This window comes from Kryptolebias marmoratus, linkage group LG12, assembly GCF_001649575.2.
Source record: "Kryptolebias marmoratus isolate JLee-2015 linkage group LG12, ASM164957v2, whole genome shotgun sequence".
NCBI classification, from domain to species: Eukaryota; Metazoa; Chordata; class Actinopteri; order Cyprinodontiformes; family Rivulidae; genus Kryptolebias; species Kryptolebias marmoratus.
Window position 1 is genome coordinate 4,953,657 of NC_051441.1, and position 21,531 is coordinate 4,975,187.

Below are 21,531 nucleotides of genomic sequence, written 5' to 3' on the forward strand. Positions count from 1 at the left end.
CCATGTGAGGGTAAAATGTAGTTTTTAGTTTTTACTTGAATTTCTAAAGTCAGTTTTTTCCCCTTAATTAAATTTTTGCTAATCTAGAATGGTTTATTTTAAATATGCATCACAGAGAGACAGAACTAAATCTTTTATTATTAAATACAAACCTTTTTACTTATCTGGCTTTGCTTTTTTCCCATAAAAATCTGTTGTCCCCAAGATGAGCTATACATTGTTCATAGAAAAGTTTGCAATGGTTTTGATTAAACTATCATGTATTTAATACAACAAAGTAAAAGAAACCAAATCTGTAAACAATTAAAATATAAACTGATTCCTATTTGTGCATTTTGATAAAGAGCTTGTTTGTCTTTATTTATCTTTGGTATCAATATTTCTTGTTTGATTTCAGTTTATTCTACATTAAAGGATGAGTGGTTTCATTCATAAAACAAACATGTGAAATGTCCAGTTTATGATTAATTATTTTCTGCTGACTTAGTGACTTTTGCTCCTTATTTAGCTCTACTTTTATTTCACAACATGTAAAATCCAGTAAAAAGCTGTCCCACATCTCTGTCCCTGCAGTCGACATTGAACTGTTGTCAAACATGTGTTCCCCAGCACGAATATGACGAGCCGCCTTCCTGAACGCTGATTGGATCCGACGGCATAAGGGGGCGTGGTCATAACGAAAAATGCGGAAGTGGCGTTTCGTACTGTAATAACAAAGTTTAAACGTATGCAAATATAATAAAAGGATGCATTTCAATGGGTTTATGTGTCACACGAGGTAAACAAAGATGCTGTGGGTCGACGGGTTTTCTGTCACGTCACTGACATAAAAATAAAACGAAATAAAAATAGATATTATTTAAAGGGGAAAAGCGTGAATATACCCGTGCAGTTGAAAGCGTCTCCTTGTCATGAGCGAGTCTGAACTCTTTTGTCAACGTTCAATGTCTCCTGTGTGCCCCAGAAGCCTGTTAGGCCAGGTGTTTTTGTGCTACGTGTGCGTATTAAAAGGTTGACACCCCGCGCTGGTATCTCTCGCTCGCGAAGCCGAGGCTGCAGCAAACGAAGCGAAAGCGCCTTATTGCCACACACGAGCAGCAGCATTATATTCGGTATTTTTAAGTGGTGTAGGCGTAGCTCGGTTGTAGGATCCCATCCCTGTCGGGGCTATTGTGTGGATGGATACAGGGGGAGGAGGAGGAGAGGACGAGCCGAGCAGATAAGAAGTGAGCTGGCTTATTGGCTGGCTGCTGCCACTAAAGCCGTGTTTTGCCACAGACGAGGGGCTCTTTTTTTGTTTGTTTGTTTATTTGTTGTTGTTGCAGGCCGCAAAACGTCGACAGCGCACGCCAGAAGTGACCGAGCTGGGGGGAATGGGGACATGGTAATCGAGAGAAGGGGCCGCATTTGCGTTTCGCTGCGCCCACACCGGATTCATTGAGTCGGCGGAACCAGCGCTCCGACATGGGGAAGGAAGTAAACGGCGTGTCCCGGAGCCGGTTTGAGGTGAGCTTTCCCCTTTTATTTTAATTAACTGACAGCAGCTGAAACACACACACACACACACACATATATATATATATATATATATATGTGTGTGTGTGTTCCCAGCCGAACCGTGCTGCCCTGCTTCCGCAGTCGGTGCTCGGGCTTTGGGTCAGAAAACACGGCTTGTTTTTGTTCGGACAGCGCGCAGCCGAGGCCTGGCAGGTCATCTCACCGAGGACACGCGTCGACATTTACCGTCTGGCATTACGCCTCGTCTCGGGTGAAGCCAAACTGAGCGTTTACTATTATTACAGTCGTGCTTTTAAAAAGCAAACGAACCACAAAACAAAACAAAAAATAAAAACGGTTCGCCGTCTTTCCCTGCGCCGTCAAAACAAAGACTGCAAGGCCACAGAGCACGCCAAAGCACACATTTACACAGCTGCTACACGACAAGGGCTGTTTGTCGACTGAACTTTTCAGCTTTATGTCTTTTTATTAAGGCAAACATGTGTTAAATTGCTATTAATGTACGTTTCTTCCTTTTCCTTTTTGTTTGGGTCGAACAATATTTGTGTTGTCGCTGTGGTGTTAATGAAAGGGGGGGCCTTTGCTTGTGAGCACCCCTTTCATAAAAGCATAGAAATAACTAAATATGTCTCGATTCAACCCCCCCTCACTGTAAGCTTAATTCACAGCTGGGTGATCAGCCGAAAGCAGAAGCTGGGATCTGTTTTTTGTATCGGAAGTATAAAATAAACTTCGCGTCAAAGCTGCGCACGCGCAGACGGCTGTTTTGGGTCCGTTGTGAAAGGATGATGCGTCCGGCCGGAGTCGTCGGCTTTTGTAGCCCCGCGCGCTCGGTGTCGTTTAATCCCCGGCCAGCACGGGATTTGTGTGTGTGTGCGCGTGGGTTTTATTTATTTTTAACGGGGCCGACAGCTGACGACTCGGAAGACTCGGGCCCCGTTGCCTTCTGGCCCCCGACAGCTGCGGGCGAAGCTGCTAAAGCTAGCCGCAATGATGGCGGAAACCGGAACTAATTTCACGAGGCCCTTCAGAATAAAAGTCCTGGGCTGCGCTCATTGTAAAGGCCTCCTTTACCACACTGACTGCTCAAATTATTAAAAGCTGATATATATTTTTTTTAACTCTGACCCTTTCACTATGCAGGCGTCTGTAAAAACTGCCATTATACTTAAAATAAGTGGCGGAAAGGCAGACATCCAGCTGGGTACAGAGGGTGGAGTTTGCATTTTAGCTCCTCTTGGTGGAAACGCACCTCATCACATTGAGTATTTTTTGCTAAGAAAGTTCAACATTCCCTTTTGTCCTCATGGGGACATGTTCAGCCCGAAGCTGTGGAGTTCGGATGACAGAAAGTTTGTGTTCCAATTGGTCGATGTCAATTTTATTTATATAGCACATTTCAAAACAACAGTAGTCGACCAAAGTGCTTCACAATTTACGCCAACCATCAAACAACAAGATGTAAACAGTAAGCAAAAAACAAGTTCAGTAAAAGCATCATAAAAACATAATTCAAACTGTATTAAAAGCCAGTTGGTGGCGAGAGTCAGACATTAGGTACCGATCTGTGTTTGGTTGGTTTCCTGTAGACCTCAGTGTTTAGGTTGTCCTCTCTTTCCATGTGAACCAAACAGTCCAAAAACAAAAGCTTAAATGTCGTTCGCATCCTCTCTGGTGAGCCTGATGTTGTTGTCAACAGAGCTGATGTTTTTGGTGAACGCTTCTACTTCCTTAGCTTGGATTTTGACCCAGGAATCGTCCACACATCTGAACCAGTGGCTCTGTTTTTCCCTCAGAGGAGTTCAGGACTCTCTGTTCCACTTCCTTCATGTAGAGATCGGCCTCAAATGGGAGACCCTGGAGAGCCCATGGCACCACCATGCTTCTGTTTGTAAAAAAAAAACAAAAAGCTGACATTATATTTGAAATAAGTGGTGGAAAGACAGAGGTCCAGCAGGGTGCAGATCTGCTTGTATTTTAGCTCCTCTTGTTGGAAACACATAGAGAACTCCTCTGATTTTGCTAACATAGTTCAACATTGAGTAGAAACCCTTGTCTTTTATTGTCAATTCTCTTTTCACCCGCATCCCCACACCAGAAGCAGTGGAAACCGATGATTTAAACAACAGGACCAGATCTGCACCCTGCTGGATTTCTGCCTTTCCATTAACTTCCACAACATCTCCGCTTTAAACTCCACACTCTGCTTTTTTATAAAGGCCCTTGGATGAGAAATGAAACGTCTTCATATACAGAATAAACGTCCAGTTGTTTTTGTTTTTTAATCTTTTTTGGACCCTTTCACCAAGAATTACAATTTAACTTTTTCAAATAATTTGCATTTAAAAAGATTTCCTGAAAGAATTTGTTATTTACATAAAAGATTGATCTAATGTTTGTAAGGTATTATAGCTTTTCAAATATTTGTTTACTTATTTCCCAAGATCTATTAAATATGAGATTTAAAAAAATCAACCTCCTTTTATTGATTTACACAAGACTTCTGAGTTTTACTTTGAAAGGCATTAGCGGAAGTTGTGCTAAACTCGTTGCAGTTTCTGATAGATGACAAAATAATCCAAAACCACAACAAGCTGAACATTATTTAGTTTTAGCTAATTTATTTCCTCCACTACAGGCAGGAATCAGAGAAAATCAATGGTGAAAACAAAATGATTATAAACAGGAAAGAAAGATAAGCTATAAGCTATAATATAAAACTATAAATAGTCTTTTTTGTATGAGGCTTTTTATTACAATATCTCATAGTATTTCATGGTTTCTCATCAGCCTAATTTAATTTAATATTGAACCATGCCTGTATTGTACACCAAGAATATGTTTAAAAATTAGAATTTGGAAGAATATAAAGCTTCTTATAAGGTTTAAAATAAATAACTAAATAAAACTCATTTCTTTACAGTACAGAAAATGAAATGAATATAAAATTTGTACTTAAACATTATTGTCATTGTCTCCACTTTTTTGTTATTTTGTTAATTCAACCATCAAACCGTGCGATGTGGTGTGTAATCAAGGGTGTGCTGTCTTCATTTTTTGTTTGTTTGTTTGTTTTTTAAGTTATAATTATGCTTTGTTGTGATCTTCAGCCGGAGGACGCAGCTTAACCATTTATTTTTTATTTTTTAAGCCTTCTGCCAGGCTTGCATCACTGATTCTAGTTGACCAGTGACAAAAACATAATGCCTACATTCATGCAGCATCAGGTCCGTTTTATGTTGGATTACAAAAGCGGACACTGTACGCCTGTTAAACACGCACATCTGCCTCCTTGGAAGTGGCTCTGGATTATTTGGCCGGAGAGCAGCGTTCTGGTCGCGGTCGGTTCTGCCCCAAATCCAAACAGCGGCTGTCTGTGCCTCCTTTCTCCCTCAAAATTTCACCCGTCTTCCCCTGGCAGGCAGCCCCTGTGTAGACAGCTGTGTGTGTGTTTATCAAGGAGATATAGAAAGGCTTTGACCCAAGGCTCACTGGCTCTTTAAAGGTCCAGGAATTATCTCGAGCTGGCAGACACGTCGGTTTGCTTTTTGCGCTGACGGGTGGTTTCGTTAAAGTCCCGCAAAATCTGATGCCATTGTGTGATTTTGGCTAAACATCCGTAATTAAAATGGTGCTGTAGGTTCTTCGTTCTGTTTGGAGACAATGAATAAACACATGATTTATTTTGGAATCGTGGATGGCTGATGTGTTTAACGAACAAGGATTTAAAAATGCCTTGTCACCTTTTTTTTTTTTTTTTTTTTTTCGCTTGCTGTAAATATTGTTGCCTTTTTTATTTGCACAACAAAGCCCTCAATTACCCCTCCCCTGGTTCAGATTTATTTTTCCAAGTCTATGGTGGGAAAATGGATCGAGCCAGATGTTGCTTCATCTGTGGATGCTCCCAAACATTATTATCTTGCATTTCACAATTTAGCAGAGACTGACGACTTCCCACAAACTCTGGGTACCCTTCAGTCTTGAGTAAGTGGGCGTCTGCGCATCTGCATCTGTAATAAATGTTAATTTATCGTCTTTTGTGCACTAAGATCTTTGTTTTCCTGTGGATTATAGACTTGTGTTTGTGTTTGCACAGCTAGTAGTAATTTGTGTGGAACTCCATTAGCTGCTTGCAGAAAGCAGAGTCACAGCAGATGCAATGCAGCTGACTGCGCTGGAGACTTTCAGTCTTTGCTGATGTGGACAATGGTGCAAACTCATTAGCATAAACAGCAGAAGATGTTAGAAAATCTGCGTATGTGAAAGATAACCGAGGCCATCTCGGCTCGGTAGTTGCGGGACAAAGTCCAGTGGAGCTGACTTTTGTTGCTTCATCTTCTGTCTCTCTTTGTGATTTCAGAGAATTGTTGAATCCATCTCAGCTAATGAGATTACCGTCGTTTCTCCCTGTCTGTGTTTGAGACAGGCTGCCAGGACTGATATTTTCCTCTGCTTCATTTCAGATGTTCACAAATAGTGACGAGGCGGTCATCAATAAGAAGCTGCCAAAGGAGCTGTTGCTACGGTGAGTGACATTTCCGAACCCTTCAGTCAGTGTCTCTGCAGGGTTTTTTTTTTTTTTTTTTTAAGGGCACATTGCCTATTTTTATGCTCCACAATTTCACTATAAATACACAAGTCATACACAAAAACACCAGAAGCTCTGCACCACTGTCTTCCTTCTGTAACCCTTGGACGCCAACACCCCCCCCACACACACACACACACCTCCACACACTCACATTTACACAGAATGCATCACATGATCGTATCAAGTATGTTCACCAGGACGCCCATTTCCCTTTGTTACCCAAGGTGCTCTGCTCCCCAAATACTAAAAGTAATTAAAAACAGATACAGATCCCTGTGGCTATAAAACATTTAAATGGATTTCAGGCAAAGGGAAAGGGAATAAAAAATAGAAAATAGAAAATGAACGCCGTAACTCAAGCCTCGGCCAGAGACACTCCGCCTGTGCTGCCTCTACTGGACCATGTGCTGCGATGTAATTTGTGACGCTTTGACTCGCTGTCCACTTCCTCTGACCCCTGCATCATTGTCGGATCACGTATTCAGTTTTAAACTCTCAGGATCTCACTTGGCTGCGACTGCTGGAGATTTAAAAACTGGGAAAATCGGGAAAATCTTCAGTTGCCTCTCACTGAATTCTGAGTGTTTGGATGAAGCAACCAGCAGGCCGTGCAACCACGTTTTGCTTGGCCAAATTTGGGAAAGCACCACCTTTTTTGCAAATCTGTATTCCGAGCTGTGCACACTATTATATGCTCGTCTCTGCTCACATCTGACCCGCCTCATCCTGCAGCGTTCACTTAAAGCAGCTGCACTGAGTTTGTGGCTGTGCGATTTTGCAGAAGTTGGAGACTGTAAACAAAATGTAGGTTAATAATTCGTTTGGTGCGGGTGCACCTGGGCATCTATGGCATCACAGACCTGTTGTTGCTCAATTGGCTGCAGAAAAATGCCCCTACTTTTATCATTTTGTTCCTCTTACCCAGCGAGGTGTGGAGGCAAGCCCTGTGTGGCGTCAGTCACTCAGGTTGTACCAGTGTGACCCATCCCAGGGGCGGCGGCAGCAGTTAGACCGGGGCGGTACACCTGTCAAACGTTAACGCAGGTGTCAGAAGGAGAGTTCAGGAAAGGAGACCTCCCTCGAAGCTGAAGAGACGCGATTACGGGAGGTTTTATTTCTCACAAACACTTCGATGCCCATCGAGACGCGTTCCAGATGCTCGAGCAGCAGCTGCTTAAGGACAACATTTGTCCTGTGAATTTTTATTTTTTGCAACACAGATGTGACTCCATGCAACTCGCGTAAGGAGACTGAGAACATGCAGAAAAGAGTCCAGATATTTTGATGCATCATAGTGGAGTACTGCCTTTAAGGAAACCAAGCTTTCTTTAAATATGAACCCTGCTGACGATCAAAGATAATATTAGCTGATTGAGTCACACCCCAGTGCTGTGAGTGGAGGCAGACACAGGGCTGAGCTGTGGCAGCGGGGATCAGGGTCTCTAAACCATCCCTGTCTGTCTTCCAGAATCTTCTCCTTCCTGGATGTGGTGACACTCTGTCGCTGTGCCCAGGTCTCACGGGTGAGTCTGTGTTCGCCGTCTGCATGTCCTCGTGTGCACAAAGTTGATATAAGCTTGCTTCTAAAGGCGTGTTTCTCCCTTGTGCTTCAGTCCTGGAATGTCCTGGCCTTGGACGGCAGCAACTGGCAGCGAATCGACCTCTTCGATTTTCAGAGGGACATCGAGGTGAGCGAATCCTTGCTTGTTTTTCACGTCGCACCCCAAGAAATCGCAGCAGGAGTAGTTGACTGTTTTCGTTGCAGGGCCGAGTGGTGGAGAACATTTCGAAGCGATGTGGAGGGTTCCTTAGGAAGCTGAGCTTGAGAGGTTGCCTCGGTGTTGGTGACAGCGCTTTAAGGTGACTTCGGCGAGAAACCAAATGATTTAAACTTGTAGTTTTAGTTCAGACATGTTAGACTTGACTGCTCTCGCGTTAATAATAATAATAATATTTGTCGTTTTCTTCAGGACCTTTGCACAGAACTGCAGGAATATTGAGCTGCTTAGTCTGAATGGCTGCACCAAGATCACTGACAGGTATGTTTAGTTCATGTAGCTGTGCTGAAAATGAACTGCAGCAGTACTTTTTTAATAAAAGCTTGCATTGTCCTCCCTGTTTTGCAGCACATGTAATAGTCTCAGTAAGTTCTGTCCTAAGCTGAAGCACCTGGACCTCGCTTCCTGTACCTCCATCACCAACTTGTCACTTAAAGCTCTCAGGTGTGTTGCATCAGCATCACGACATGTACTTTTACTGAACTCGTGTCCTTTCTTGATTACTCTATCTGCAATTTAGATGAAATGAAAATAAATATTTGCCTAATACCTTTCTTATAATCTCAGTTTTTTGGTTTTTCCTCTTTTGTTGTAACTGTAGGGTTGTTATTTGCCTCTCACCCTTCTCTTTCCTCCTCCCCTTAGTGAGGGTTGTCCCCTGCTGGAGCAGCTGAACATCTCCTGGTGCGATCAGGTCACAAAGGACGGCATCCAGGCCCTGGTGCGCTCCTGCCCCGGACTCAAATGCCTTTTCCTCAAAGGCTGCACACAGGTACAGTGGAAGTGATTCAGGCGAGCCGCGTTTCATTTAATTCGGTCAAAAAGCTTTATCACTCTGGAAACAAGAAGTGCTTCTGGTTTCTCAGAATGAAACTAGTTCCTTGTATTTTTATTCAAAATAGAAAGCAGTAGCTGCAGTTGTAGGGCGAATGGTTTCCTGTTTAGCAGAGGATGTTTTGGGGTAAAAGATGTGCCAGTCACTGTTTACAGCAAATGTAAAGCCTCTGTATTCCGCCGTTTTATTATATTAGCAGTCAACAATGCTGTGTTTAAAGACAATTCAAGGTCTCTCGGATCATTCATTCAAATGTAAAACAAACGCACACATGTCCAAGGTTTAAATGAGCTTTTGAAGATTGTATTTGTGCTGCTGTTGAACTACGTTGTGCCGTACCTTCTTTTGAATGAGCCTTAAGAAGAAATTGTGATGACAAGTTAGTTTAATTTCAGCAGCAGACTGTCTCCTCACTGACGCTCTCTCCCACAGCTTGAAGACGAGGCTCTGAAGCACATCGGAGCTCACTGTCCAGAGCTGGTCACCCTCAACCTGCAGACGTGCTCAGTAAGTTAACTTATCAAGCCTTTAAGAAACCAGGACTCGAGTCTGAAGCAAGGATTTTTAAAAGATCCTTCTAATACCATCTGATTGTTGCCTGACTCAGAATTGTAGACGGAGTAATTTCCCCAGAGAGGTCTTTCTTTCTGGAAGTGTAAGCATGTTTTTATTTGTTGGGAAGCAATAATCAAACTTTTTGGACGCTAAAGCTACATCTCCCTCAGGTGCTGTGATGTAGAAAATGCCACATTTAGCGCCTACAAGTAAATGAATGGCTTTGGTTTATTGTCTGGAGGTATTTAAGTGTTTATTTTCTTTGACAAACCACTCGTGGCTCTGGTTTGTGGTTGGGCTGCCCTGGTACAGAATAACTCCAACAAAAACAGAAGAAAAACCATCAATCTACTGGCAGGAGGAAAAAAAGTGTTCAAACTCATGATTAACTTGTAGAATCTCCTTCAGCTGCAAATCTCAGACAATCTTTTGCTGTAGCTGCTGGAAGACTTGCTTTAAAACAAGAAGGAATTTTGGACCTTTGTTGTTTTCCAGACTTTCCGATCTTAAAAAACTCAGATGTTCTGAAAACCGTCTTATCAGAAGTTGCACCATCAGTATTCGTACCACGCTCACGTTGGGTGTGTTATTTGTTCATTCATGTTGTTTTGGTTCTTAATCAGGACTCAGATTAGGTCAAACTACTTTATCTTTTTTTTTACTTTAAGACAGCAGAGCAGAAGTTAAACAAGATTAATCATTAACGATTAAATCAACATTTGGGTCCACAGAGCTTCTTCTGGATCAGTGTTTCTCAGAATAATGTTTTCTTGTTTTAGTCTTTTGTTGTGCTAAGGTTTACCTCCGGTAAATCTCTGCCTTTTCTGGGTCTAGTCTTTCAGCCCTTTAATGGTAATGCATGTTAGTGCTGCAGTGAGTAATATGTTCAAGAGGTATTTTTCCCTGAGGGCATCAAATATCTCCCTCCAGAACAGGCAAAGTTTAGGGCGGAGTTGAAACATCTGGGCGTGGTTGGAGTTGTGTGCCCCACAGTTGGACCCATCGTCGCCATTATTTCTGGTGTCCTGAAGAATCTGATGGTTATTTTTCCGTTTGAATTGCCTTCATGTGTTTGGATGTGTGGTTTGTTGTGCTTCAGAGCTCATCTCCTTCCAGGTGTCTGCTGATATCCTCCCATCTGTTCTTCACCTTTAAAGAATTGCGTTCAGTCATTGATGAATTTACACTGTACAACTTGCTAATGAATTTCTTATCTCTACTCCTCATTTATGTGTCTATTAGGAGCCCTTTAACTGGTTTAGGATTTATGAGTTTTCCCCAGTTAGACATTAAAAAATCTTAGTTGTAGATATCTATAAAAATCTGTTCTGAGGAGATTAAATTCACTTTTCAGATGTTCAAATATCTTATAGCCCTCCTTTTTTTAATATTGATGTATATAGTCCAATCTGTAATGTAATTTTGTTCCATATTTTTAATGGATTTTATTGTCCAGACTGATGTTTTTCTTTATGGGAGTATCTAAAACGGAGACTTTTAACAGAAATGCAAGAGAGAAGTTTTTTAATTTGAACTGTGAATGTAGATTTAAATTAACTATCTTTTTATTATTATTTTATGAGCAGCAGATCACAGACGAGGGCCTCATCACAATTTGCCGGGGTTGTCACCGCCTGCAGTCTCTGTGTGTGTCGGGTTGTTCCAACATTACAGACACCATCTTGCACGCCCTGGGACAGAACTGCCCCCGCCTCAGGTACACGTCCAACTTCACTGTCATCCCAGACCCCTGCGGGACTGATTTTTATATTTCGAGGGAATAGTTTTTGTCTGAACAGATAAACTGCTAGAAAAGGTGAGACTCTGCTCAGTCACGTCGTGTTTCTGTTTTCAGAATATTAGAAGTGGCTCGTTGCTCTCAGCTTACAGACGCGGGCTTCACTTCATTAGCAAGGGTGAGTGTCTTCTGCTGTTTGCAGAGATTAAAATTGGTCTGAAAATATAAACAAAATCAGTGCGTCATAAAGACCTTTCCTGTGCAACTTCTTTGCAGAATTGCCACGAGCTTGAGAAGATGGATTTAGAAGAATGTGTGCAGGTACGCAACAAAATCTTTTCTATGAAATCTGCAGTCAGGATAAAAAAAATATGCGTATGGACAATATTTTCCTCTTATTTTTATTTTTTGCATCAGATCACAGATGGAACTCTCATCCAGCTGTCCATCCACTGCCCTCGCTTGCAAGTCCTGGTGAGTCTCTGGTTTCTGGTTAAACGTTTCTGCTCCCGCACCGCGTCTTGGCTTGCTTTGGCAAACATTTGAGTAACGGAGCTGCTGCGTGGGTACCGCTGTGTTCCTGCAGAGTCTGTCTCACTGCGAGCTGATCACCGATGATGGCATCAGACACCTCGGCAGTGGCCCCTGCGCTCACGACCGTCTGGAGGTGATCGAGCTGGACAATTGCCCCCTCATCACGGACGCCTCGCTGGAGCACCTGAAAAGCTGCCACAGTCTGGATCGCATCGAGCTCTACGACTGCCAGCAGATCACCCGCGCAGGCATCAAGAGACTACGGGTAGGTTGTGCTGGAGAACGATAGTGAGCCTTTATTTTTAGACAGAACAGTCTGTAAGTCTTATATTGTAGTGTAAAATGTGTCGCATACGTTTTGGTTGCCAACATGCTTCATGATACTCGGAAATAAATTTTGTAAAATGACTTAAACATTGTATAACATTGTTAAAAGAAAAAAATCATCTTTATAATGAGAAGTGATGGCGTTATCCGTTTTGTTCAAACCTTGTGCATTATGTAATTTTTAATCTCGTTCAGTATCATGATACTTTGCCTAATCCATTAGCGCTTAAAGTACGTGTTGTGAAGGACTGTCAGCTACTACCACGCCAGATTTTAGCTCGATGTCCGTAAAATTCACTTGGGTGTCGCCATTTTTAGATCGTCTTATGTTGTTTGAGGTTGTTTAGCTGTGGCGGCCGTCTTGAATTAGGTTGACACCAAAGGTTAGTTGTTTGTAGACGTGCAGCCAACGGTTACTTTCTGAGAGCTTCGCTGAAATTCACTCATGGATTTATGGAAGGCACAAACGGTATCACTCTGTCTCTGGCGGCGGGCGATGGTTAACTGATTGAAAGTGAAGCAGTAAATAACACAGCAGAGTGGTGCACTGCAGCTGTTCACCGTCCGACAGCGCTGAGCTTCATGCATAGACTGGGTGACACAGATTCATACAGTTTTATTTTCCAAATTGAATTTTTTTTGTTTGAGTCACTGCACCTCCCACACGAAGGGCTGGATAAAAACTGTTCAACGGCCTCCTTGACGGCGGTGAGTAAAACCACCCAGATCAGGCTGGATTTGTCATCATTTAATCTCATGCCCGCCGTTTATTTTGATCAAATCAATCTCGGCACGACCGGGGGGAACTGGAGTTTGTTGCGTTTACTGACACCTGGGATTCTGCAGATATGCTGAGCTACTTCATGCAGCTTTAAAAGTATTTTTTATAATAATACATTTTTATGTTTGCTTTTCCTCCTCAGACTCATCTGCCGAACATCAAAGTGCACGCGTACTTCGCTCCCGTCACTCCACCCCCCTCTGTTGGGGGCAGCCGCCAGAGGTTTTGCCGCTGCTGTGTCCTGCTATGATGTAAAGACAACAACCCCCCCCTTCTCCCCTGCTTCTCAGATCCTGAAGCTCATCGCCTGGGCCCCTGAACGCCACACTTCCTTGCCTCCTGTCTAGAAACTCCGTGCTGGTCTGTCTCATCCCCTTTAGTTTATTTTATTTTTTTGGGGTGGGGGGCGGAGTTGGGAAGTGGAAGAGAACCAAGCAACCCTTCAGGAACGTTGGTAACTTTTCCTAACGAGTGGTTATGCAGACACACGAATGTCGACACATTCCTGGCTCGTCTTCAGTGGGACACATCAGTATTACGAAGAGGGTTCTGCTAAAAAAAAAAAAAGGAAAAGAAAATCTGTGGCGTTCGTCACTGTTACGGGATTTTACTTTCCCTTAAATGAAGTATAGAAGTTCAAGTCAAGCTCGTTAAATCACAAACCATTTTTTTTTCTTTTTGTTTTGTTTATTTGAACGAAAATCTCGTTGAACCCTATAGTTCTTTTGGTGTTGAAGGTCACTTAAGAGCTACCTCTAGACAGGAAGTACACCTGAGTCAGGCCAGTGTTTGCTCGACTCTTCGGTTAAAAAAAAAAGGAAAAAAAAAAAAAAAAACGGGGCAGCGACGTAGCCACTTAACTGCCAACACCCCAAACAAACACACAGAGCAGCAGAAAGCCTTTTTCTTTAAAAAAAAAACATACTTGCAGCTATTTGCACTTACAATAAAACAATGAGACACTTTACAAAGACGACCATCTCGTAACTGACGACTAACAGCACGCCGTTGTATTCTCACCTCTTCTCTCTGTTACAATCAGAAGCTTAGGATACCGAAGAGAGAGAGAGAGGGAGAGAGGGAAAAAAAAAGACAAATATTTTTCTAAAAGTGGACACCAATTAAGACTCACAAGTTGGGACTCAAGAAGATGCCAAATGTTGCATGTAACTCCTCTAGTTTTTTAAAGAATCAATTGTAAATACGTGAGAACTGTGGAAGATTTGAAGCCAGCTGAACACCACATCGACGCAACGCCACCGGTCCGAGGGGAGCTCCTGACGAAGCTCGAGCATGCTTGTTTACGTACAGATTTGCTTGAGAATATGCGCCGGAGCTTTTCGGAGAGCTAAAACGAGCCAGCTCTCAGTCTGGAGACGAACTGATGCTGGCTTGTGACAGCTCGTGTACACAGAAAACATGTTGTTTTTTTTTTTAAATAGAAGAATTTAAATAAAAATCTGACATCACTACATGACTTCATGCTGTCAGGCCAGGACAATGGAACGAATAAGCCAACTGAAAACAATCAAGTACGTCTCCTTTCAGTTAGTTTGATTTCATGAAGTTGCTCTCGTTTCTGCGTGGACGATGGATCTGATGAAGAGGAGCCGCACGCATCGGTGACGTCGGGGAGTGGCGTCTGCAGCTCCTCGACTCCCATGAGGCCTTGCGGGGGATGGAGTGACCCCGGCTTTCCACCCCCTCCTCCTCCTGTCGGGGACCAGGGACGCTGCAGGGGGTTCAGACTGAATGTTGAGCCTGCTGATGAACACGAGGGGTTTAAAGACTTCAGCTCTTCATCCTCCTCATTCAAGTATTGAAGTCTTTTCTTTTGTCCTGCACTCGCACCTGCTTTATTCTGTGTCATTTACTGTTTTTTTTTTTTTTTTTTCTTGTTTCCTCCTGGTTTTCTTTCTCCGTTTTGCTGTGGTTTGGATTCTGTCCGAGTTCAGTGTCTCCAAGTTGAGTTTTTGAGTCCCGTCTCCAGTCCTAGTTTTGACCTGATGGAGTTTGTTTTTATTCAGAGTTTATTGTTACTAAATGTCCCGAGTGTGGCCCTTTTCCCAGGGGAACTGTTGGCACCCGTGCAATTGAACTAAATGTTAAATGTGAGGTTGACTTTATGTGAATGTTATTGAATGTTTCCATCCAGGAAAAGGCTCCACACGCAGCACGTGCTGCTTCGTCAGACACGTTTTTTGCCCCTTCTGATCCTTGGTTTATTTCTTTTTAGGCCCTGCGTTTCCTAATGCTTCTCCTCATCTTGTCAGCCCAAATGCTTCAAACAGAAATGCCCTCGTTCTGATTTAAAGGTACTTATTGCAAAGTCATGAAGACCGGAGGGAAAAAAAAAAAGTCCTAATGTAACAAACTTAATCCACACAATACTTCAAATACTTTACCTTTAGCTGCAGATTCACTCTTATTTTTCCATTTTTTCTGAGATTCTACATTTGTCCAGTTCCTCTGTTTAACTACACAAACTATAGTTGGTGGATTCAGACAAATGTTTTGTTTACATTGAGTCCAAAACTACTGAAGTAAACATTTTGAAACGGCACCATTTGATATCGTTCAGGATCACCCTATGTCTGATTTCATATTTTGCAATGAGTGCCTTTTTTAAGATGTGTGGGAAGCACGAAGCAAAAACACCAAACGATTTTTATTCAGTGGGAATTTTGACAGCTACGAGAAATTTAGATTAATCTAGTTTGAGCCGCTCCTGCTTCTCTGTTTTGGTTGAAGGGGGCTTCAACGGGGGGTTAGAAAAATGACGGACGAACGGGATTTTCGTCGCTGTGCTTCAAGGTTAAGATGGTTTGTTCAAAGAAAATGAAGAGGTTATTGGCTTTTAAACTGCGAGCCGGGATGTAATGCCTGCTTATCCGGCAGATTCACCAGTGAAGCCAGCAAACGCTGCTGAAAGTTTCACCTGGCAGTTCTCGTTTCATGGTACAAAATACACTACAGGCTCCGCGTGGTTAAAACAGTGGCCCCCTAACAGTATCAAACTCCTGTGGTTCTTTATGTCAGGCTTCTCTCCGGCTTACATGGAAGTGGATCCGTTTTGTTCTGGTTTTCCGTTTCGTCCCAAACACTGGAGGAAGGCTGAGGATTTGCATCGAGGGCTGAAGATGAATCTAGTTGAGTCTGTGGTGGTGGTAGATTGGCACCTGAGAAATTTTAAACCGTTTTGAAAGTGACTGTAGTTCATACAATTACTGTAAATCTTTTCCTTTATTTTCTTTCATTTTTTTTTTTTTTTTACAATTAACCAATATAAATGAATATGTATGAATAAATATATGCTTATATTATTAAGACATGTCTATATATTTTGTGATTTCTTCTGGTTGACGCTGGTCTAACGGTGCAGCAGTAGATGGCAGCAAAGAGTCATTTGGCTGCAGCTCCTGCCTCGGCTCAGGAGCAGTTCTGCTTTAAGGGCAAAACTGTGCAAAGTGCAGCTTTTCAGATAACTAATGTTGGTTTTAAATGAAGCTTGAGGTGTTCATGTCTATGCAAATAGTTTTACTTTCTTACAAAAAAAAATGCATCTACCTTTTTTTAAGCAACAGAAGTAAATATTGATATCCTTTAAAAACAAATGTGCCAATATTAGGATTTATTGTCAAGGAATAATTCAAGTATTGATTACATGCATTAATGTGGAAAAAGAGAGTCCCCCCTCTTTCAGTTTTAGAGTTTAAGGTAATAAAAACAATCTGATCGTTGTAAAATATCACCACCAACAGATTCTACCGTGCTACTATTAATTAAACAAACAAAATAACGTGTGATAAATAAATATTTATAAAGAGTCTTAGACTGTTATATGGTCTTGAGCTATTAAAATTAAAAGTAGTTTTAATAAGGTCTAAATAGAGACTACATTTAGACTAAATATCTACAACAGCTGCTCAGTGGGGTATTTTTCCAACTAAAATGTGTAAATGTTTAAATAATTTTTTGTTTTTGTTTTCTTAGACTCAGCCTCAAGGTCCTAAACTGTTGATATAACCTGTTGGTCTAAATATAACCAGACAAACTTTGAGCTAAATGAGGATTTTGTCTAAACGGAACATTATTTAGTCATTTGCTGTATGTCTATCAGTCTCTCATGGTTGTGGAGGAATTTTGACCCACTTTTCTTTAGTTTATTGCGGTTTGCAGACATTTGTTTGTGCACAGCTCTCCTGAATGTCCCATCTTAGCGTTTCAGTCGTGTCAAAGTTCTGGACGACTGGACAACAATGCAACACCTTGATTTTTATTTTTGAATTGTTTCGGCTCGTTGTGCTGTTGTATCATGACTCGGTTCGGTCCAAGCTTCAGCTGGTGGACACATTTGACTTTAGGACACTTTGGTGCACAAAGGAGTTTGTGGTCAGCTCAGTTACTGCGAGGAGCCCAGATCATCAACCCTCCACCACTGTGCTTGAGTTTGTGCTGACATGCTGTTTGTTTTTTTACCTGACATCTATATTTTAGTTTCATCTGTTCTAGAGGTCCTGGAGTTCATTCAGATGAAACTTTCCGAAGGCCGTGGTGCCGTGTTTGTTTATTTATTTTAAGAGAGGAGAGGCTCTTTCCTGCAGCTCTTCAAGCAGCACTTGTTCATCTTTTTCTAATTGTTCTGTGATGAACTTTGAACTTTAACCTGCGTCTGGAGTCTGAGATGAAGCTTGACTTATTTTATTTTATTTTTTTGTAATTTTTTGAGCATTGCACAGTCTGACCTCAGGGTGAGCTCGCTGGAACAGGCTCTCCTGAGAAGGTTGGCAGCTGTCTCAAATGTTTACCCCTCTTGAGAAACATTTGTAGAATGACGGACTCCAAATTGTTTTGAAATGACCTTTAACTTTTTACCAATTGATGACCAGCAACAGTTACGTCTTTAAGGTCACTGCTGATGTCTTTCCGCCTTGGTTAGCAGCAAACAGCCCAAACTCCTGCTGTTACAGAGGTGCTCACACTGGTGATGACAGAGTTAATAGAGTGTGTTTGAGGAGCAATATCTGGCTGCAACTATTCTTCTTACAGCTTTTTGTTAGTTTTTGTTTAAGGCATTTCCCCATCACTGTATGACTCTGTTCTGGTCAAATGTCTAAAAAAATTTACATTATCAGAATTCTGAATCAGCTTAATGTAGTTTAAGATTTACTGAAATGAACTAGATGCTGGTGGTGGTTGTCTTTGGCCAACTCAGACATTATTTGCTCTCAACTATAAATTTAGATTCTCCAATTAAAGCAACATTCATGTTTTTATACTGTTGGAAGCCGGAGCTCCTTGTTGAAAACACACACGAGCACAAGGAGAACTAACTCCAAACAGAAACTGACCTCACCGTGATTCAGACCCGAGAGAGTCGAGCCTTCAGGGGGGCAGTTCTGACCGCCTCAGGACCGGGATTCAAAAAATAAAAACACTCTTCATTAGGATGCAAATATTAGAGGTGGGCTACATCTCAACATGTGCCTTCGAAATCAACCGTTATTCTTCAATGGTTGTGTAGAAGATAAACGTAAAGACAAGTTCAACTTTTCCAAACCTGCCTCAACAACTCTCCAGTTTCCACATAAAATGTGTTTAAATGAAAGAAACATGGCGTTTTTAAAGGTATTTGTAAGCCATAAGTTTAGGTGAAAATACCAGACGCAGAATAAATCATTTTCTTCTTAAAAGGGGGGGAAAGCAGTAAAGATTTTTCCACCGTGTTGCATCATGTTTTTTTGACAGCGGAACCGAGGACACCATCATTAGTTTCAGGTTTGAAAGAAAATCATTTGCTCCACGTTTGCTTGATGCAGGATTTCAGCTGCTTAGCAGTTCGGTCCCTCGTTTATTTTATTTTACTTTTTGTTTTCTAATCAGTTGGGATACTTTCAGTGAGTGGCAGGTTTGAACTGCAGGCTGACTAAAAAAATCTGAGCTGTTGCTTTATGCAAAGTGCTGCTCACATAAAAGACCTTCCCTTTGGTGAGACCAGGATTAATAGTCATTGCTCACGCTGTGTGCACTAATTATCGCCCGCAGCCGAAGGTGAAAGGTGATATTGTGTTTGCTCTTGTTTGTCTGCAAAACATCTCATGAACCACATCGAAAACAGATTAACCCTCTCAATATGATCGCCACAGTTAAATGACGTTACCAAACACTAAACTGGCCATAACTCAGTCAATTTTACAGATAATGAGCTAAAATTAGGTGTGGAGGTAGCTGAGAGTCATTCATAACATATCCTGTAAGTCACACGTGTCAAACCCAAGGCCCGCGGGCCAGTTCCGGCCCTCTGTAACATTTCATCCGGCCCCCAAGATAACGTTTAGATTTCATTTGGTCCGGCCCTCCAGTCTGGGACAGATTGAGTCTCTCTTCTTATTTTGCTTAAAAAAACTGAGCCTAATTAGTTAATTTTTCTCTTGACAGTGACTTAAAAGCCAAAAATATATAGTTTTAATTTCTGTATGATCAGGTTTTTGTTGATGGGTTTTTAAAAAAAAGCTGAGTGAGGCGTAAGAAATGACTGCTAATGATGTGCTTTTTGAAGGTTGATCTGTTTGTCTGTGTTCATTAAAGTATGTTTGCTCTAAATTCTGTATAATCTGTAACTGGGAAAAGGTAGTTGATATTTCTATATGAATGATTTGACATAATACATCTAAAACAAGGTTAATTTATGTAATTTTTAATAAATATTGGTTGTGATTGGCCCTTGGCTCGGACCAAATTTTTAATTTTGGCCCCCTTGTGGGTTTGACACCCCTGCTGTAAGTGGTGTTAAGTAATGCAGGATAACCAGGGCGACATGCATTTCTTTAAGGAATTCTAGGCCTTTTAATTCACCGTTATTGTGTGATGCTGTTTTAGTGGAAACGAGACGGATAGTTCCTCTTCTCTTTAGGAAAGAGGATGTATTGTACGATTTCCAAACGTAATTTTAAGATTTGATTTGCCGGGCCACAGAGTTCTCCACGTCGTCTCGGTGTATCTGATTTAGCTCTGGTCCACGGAAGGTTGCAGCCTTTCTAATCACGTTAAGCATGTTTTCGTTGTTTTGTTTTTGGTCTGTGATGGAGTTTTGATTCGTATCTGGGACTTCAGAAATAAGCCGTGCTGCTTGTAGGCTTAATGATCTTGTGTGTTTCTATTTAACTAGTTTTAAAACCAACTGTGACTGTGACCCCGCACTCGCCTTGTGTGGAAGAAAGGCTGAAATAAAATAAATTTGGGCGTTTTTACGAGAAAAATACAAACTATTAAATTGTTTGATAATCATTTCATTGTGGATTAATTGAAGACTTAAGTAGCACTGATGTTTAGGATGATTACATTTGGTCCATAGGCTTAAAAAGGCTGTTTCTAAATAAATTAAAGGCCTAAACTTCTTTAAAATAATGATTATCACCACATACTGTGTTAACAGACATATTTTCTTCCTTTTTGTGGAGATCAATAATCACTTTAAAGGTGACAAAACACAAGTTTCTAAAATATATCCAGAGATCTCAGTTCTTTTAACCTCCGACTGACAGGCTTAATTATATTTTAATGTAAAGTATTTATGAAGGCAGCTGATTTTTTATTTATAGTAAGCAGCAGAAGCAAGATCTGCAGGTTTAAAATGTGAGTTTTGGGGCTCTCTTGGTGCGCAAACATCCCGCAGAGTCGAGCCTTTGTGTTTCTCCTCTGATGTCTGAGGTGGAAACAGAGATCAGCATCAGTTTATCCGAGTGGAGCGAGCGGCAGCCCTGCTCCTGTGGCTGCACCATGACGACCGCTGTCACGGCTGGGATCCGTCTCCCACCACATCAGGCTCATTTTGTTCCTCTCATCCTCCAGCATCTCTACACCCCGGAGAGATCTCCTCTCTGCTGCTTTTAGATGAAGTGTTCCTGGCTCCTGGAGTGTCACTCGGAGGATGAAAGGACGTTTCCCTTCAGTCTATTCTGCGTTTTTCTGACTTTTGCACACGAATAGATGGAACACAAACCTCAGCTCAACACCAGGATGAGTATTTTTAACAGCAAAGGCCCTGCTTTAAAAAACTTCAGGCTTTTTTTCTCTTTTATTTCCTCCTCCCTGGAGATATTTCCTTTCAGCAGTCACTCTGCTACACGCTGTGCCCCGTCTCTGACTGAAGTTATAATTAATGTGATAACCAAGGCTCCCTCTTTGTCTTTTTTTCCCTGTGTGTTTTCTTTAACACAACCCACGCCCAAAGACTTTCTGACAGCTACAAGCCAACTTTGATGTCAAGCTTTGGTTAAACTAAGCTGCACAGAGGGGGGAAAAAAATTAATCAAATTTCAAAGTGAACGCTGTTGGAGTGTAGAAAATACCAACGATGGCTTCACTGTTCCTGGTTTTACCTTCATCAGGTTCATGGTGAATCTTTAGCTGCGTTTAGTATCACCTGCCGCCGAAAGGTGGAAGGTGAGTGATGATTTTGTCCACATCTGCAGGTGTTTGTATATGTCTGTTAGCAAAATATCTCATGAACCACTCGCAGAAAGTAATCAGTGGATTCGTGTCTATAACTGATTAACGTTTGGAGTCGATTTAATTCAAGATAAACCAACACAAAAATGGCTCAAACTCAGTCAGTTTTACAGATACTGAGCTAAAATTTGGTGTGGTAATAGCTGAGAGTCATTCACGACATACTCTGAGCGTGACATTACTTCAAACATTATTTTCAAGGTTTGATCAACTCTGCTATTTCTCTTAATAAGATGATCTGAGTCTAAAACTCCGGCATGAAAGGTGCCATTTGATATATACGTTTTTAAGGAGTGCTAGGTCTTTAATTACTTTTCATTCTGAGCCTTTTTTCATCAATCTAATTAAGGCAGTTAGGAGATA

The 21,531-nt window shown here is 41.7% G+C and overlaps 1 protein-coding gene across 2 annotated transcripts; it reads left to right on the forward strand.

Annotated features, from left to right (window-relative positions):
* Positions 1-831: 831 nt before the first annotated feature.
* On the forward strand, positions 832-15,045 carry fbxl20 (F-box and leucine-rich repeat protein 20). Of its 2 annotated transcripts, XM_017429501.3 has the most exons (16): positions 832-1,226; positions 1,326-1,506; positions 5,982-6,043; positions 7,578-7,632; positions 7,723-7,797; positions 7,875-7,969; positions 8,080-8,148; positions 8,236-8,331; positions 8,533-8,659; positions 9,155-9,229; positions 10,864-10,994; positions 11,133-11,193; positions 11,292-11,336; positions 11,433-11,489; positions 11,602-11,814; positions 12,800-15,045. In XM_017429501.3, the coding sequence occupies exons 2-16, from the start codon at positions 1,465-1,467 to the stop codon at positions 12,905-12,907; spliced, it is 1,311 nt and encodes a 436-aa protein (XP_017284990.1). In that variant the 5' UTR covers positions 832-1,226; positions 1,326-1,464; the 3' UTR covers positions 12,908-15,045. The 2 variants fall into 2 exon arrangements, with proteins under 2 accessions (XP_017284990.1, XP_024864656.1); XM_025008888.2 differs by having other exon boundaries at positions 832-1,506.
* Positions 15,046-21,531: the final 6,486 nt, after the last annotated feature.

Bases quoted from the DNA above. Each gene is read 5' to 3' on its own strand.
- fbxl20 (XM_025008888.2), top strand. From the start codon at position 1,465: ATGGGGAAGGAAGTAAACGGCGTGTCCCGGAGCCGGTTTGAG. The intron at 7,970-8,079 runs GTGACTTCGGCG...CGTTTTCTTCAG, and splicing joins GTTGGTGACAGCGCTTTAAG to GACCTTTGCACAGAACTGCA. The intron at 9,230-10,863 runs GTAAGTTAACTT...TTTTATGAGCAG, and splicing joins TCAACCTGCAGACGTGCTCA to CAGATCACAGACGAGGGCCT.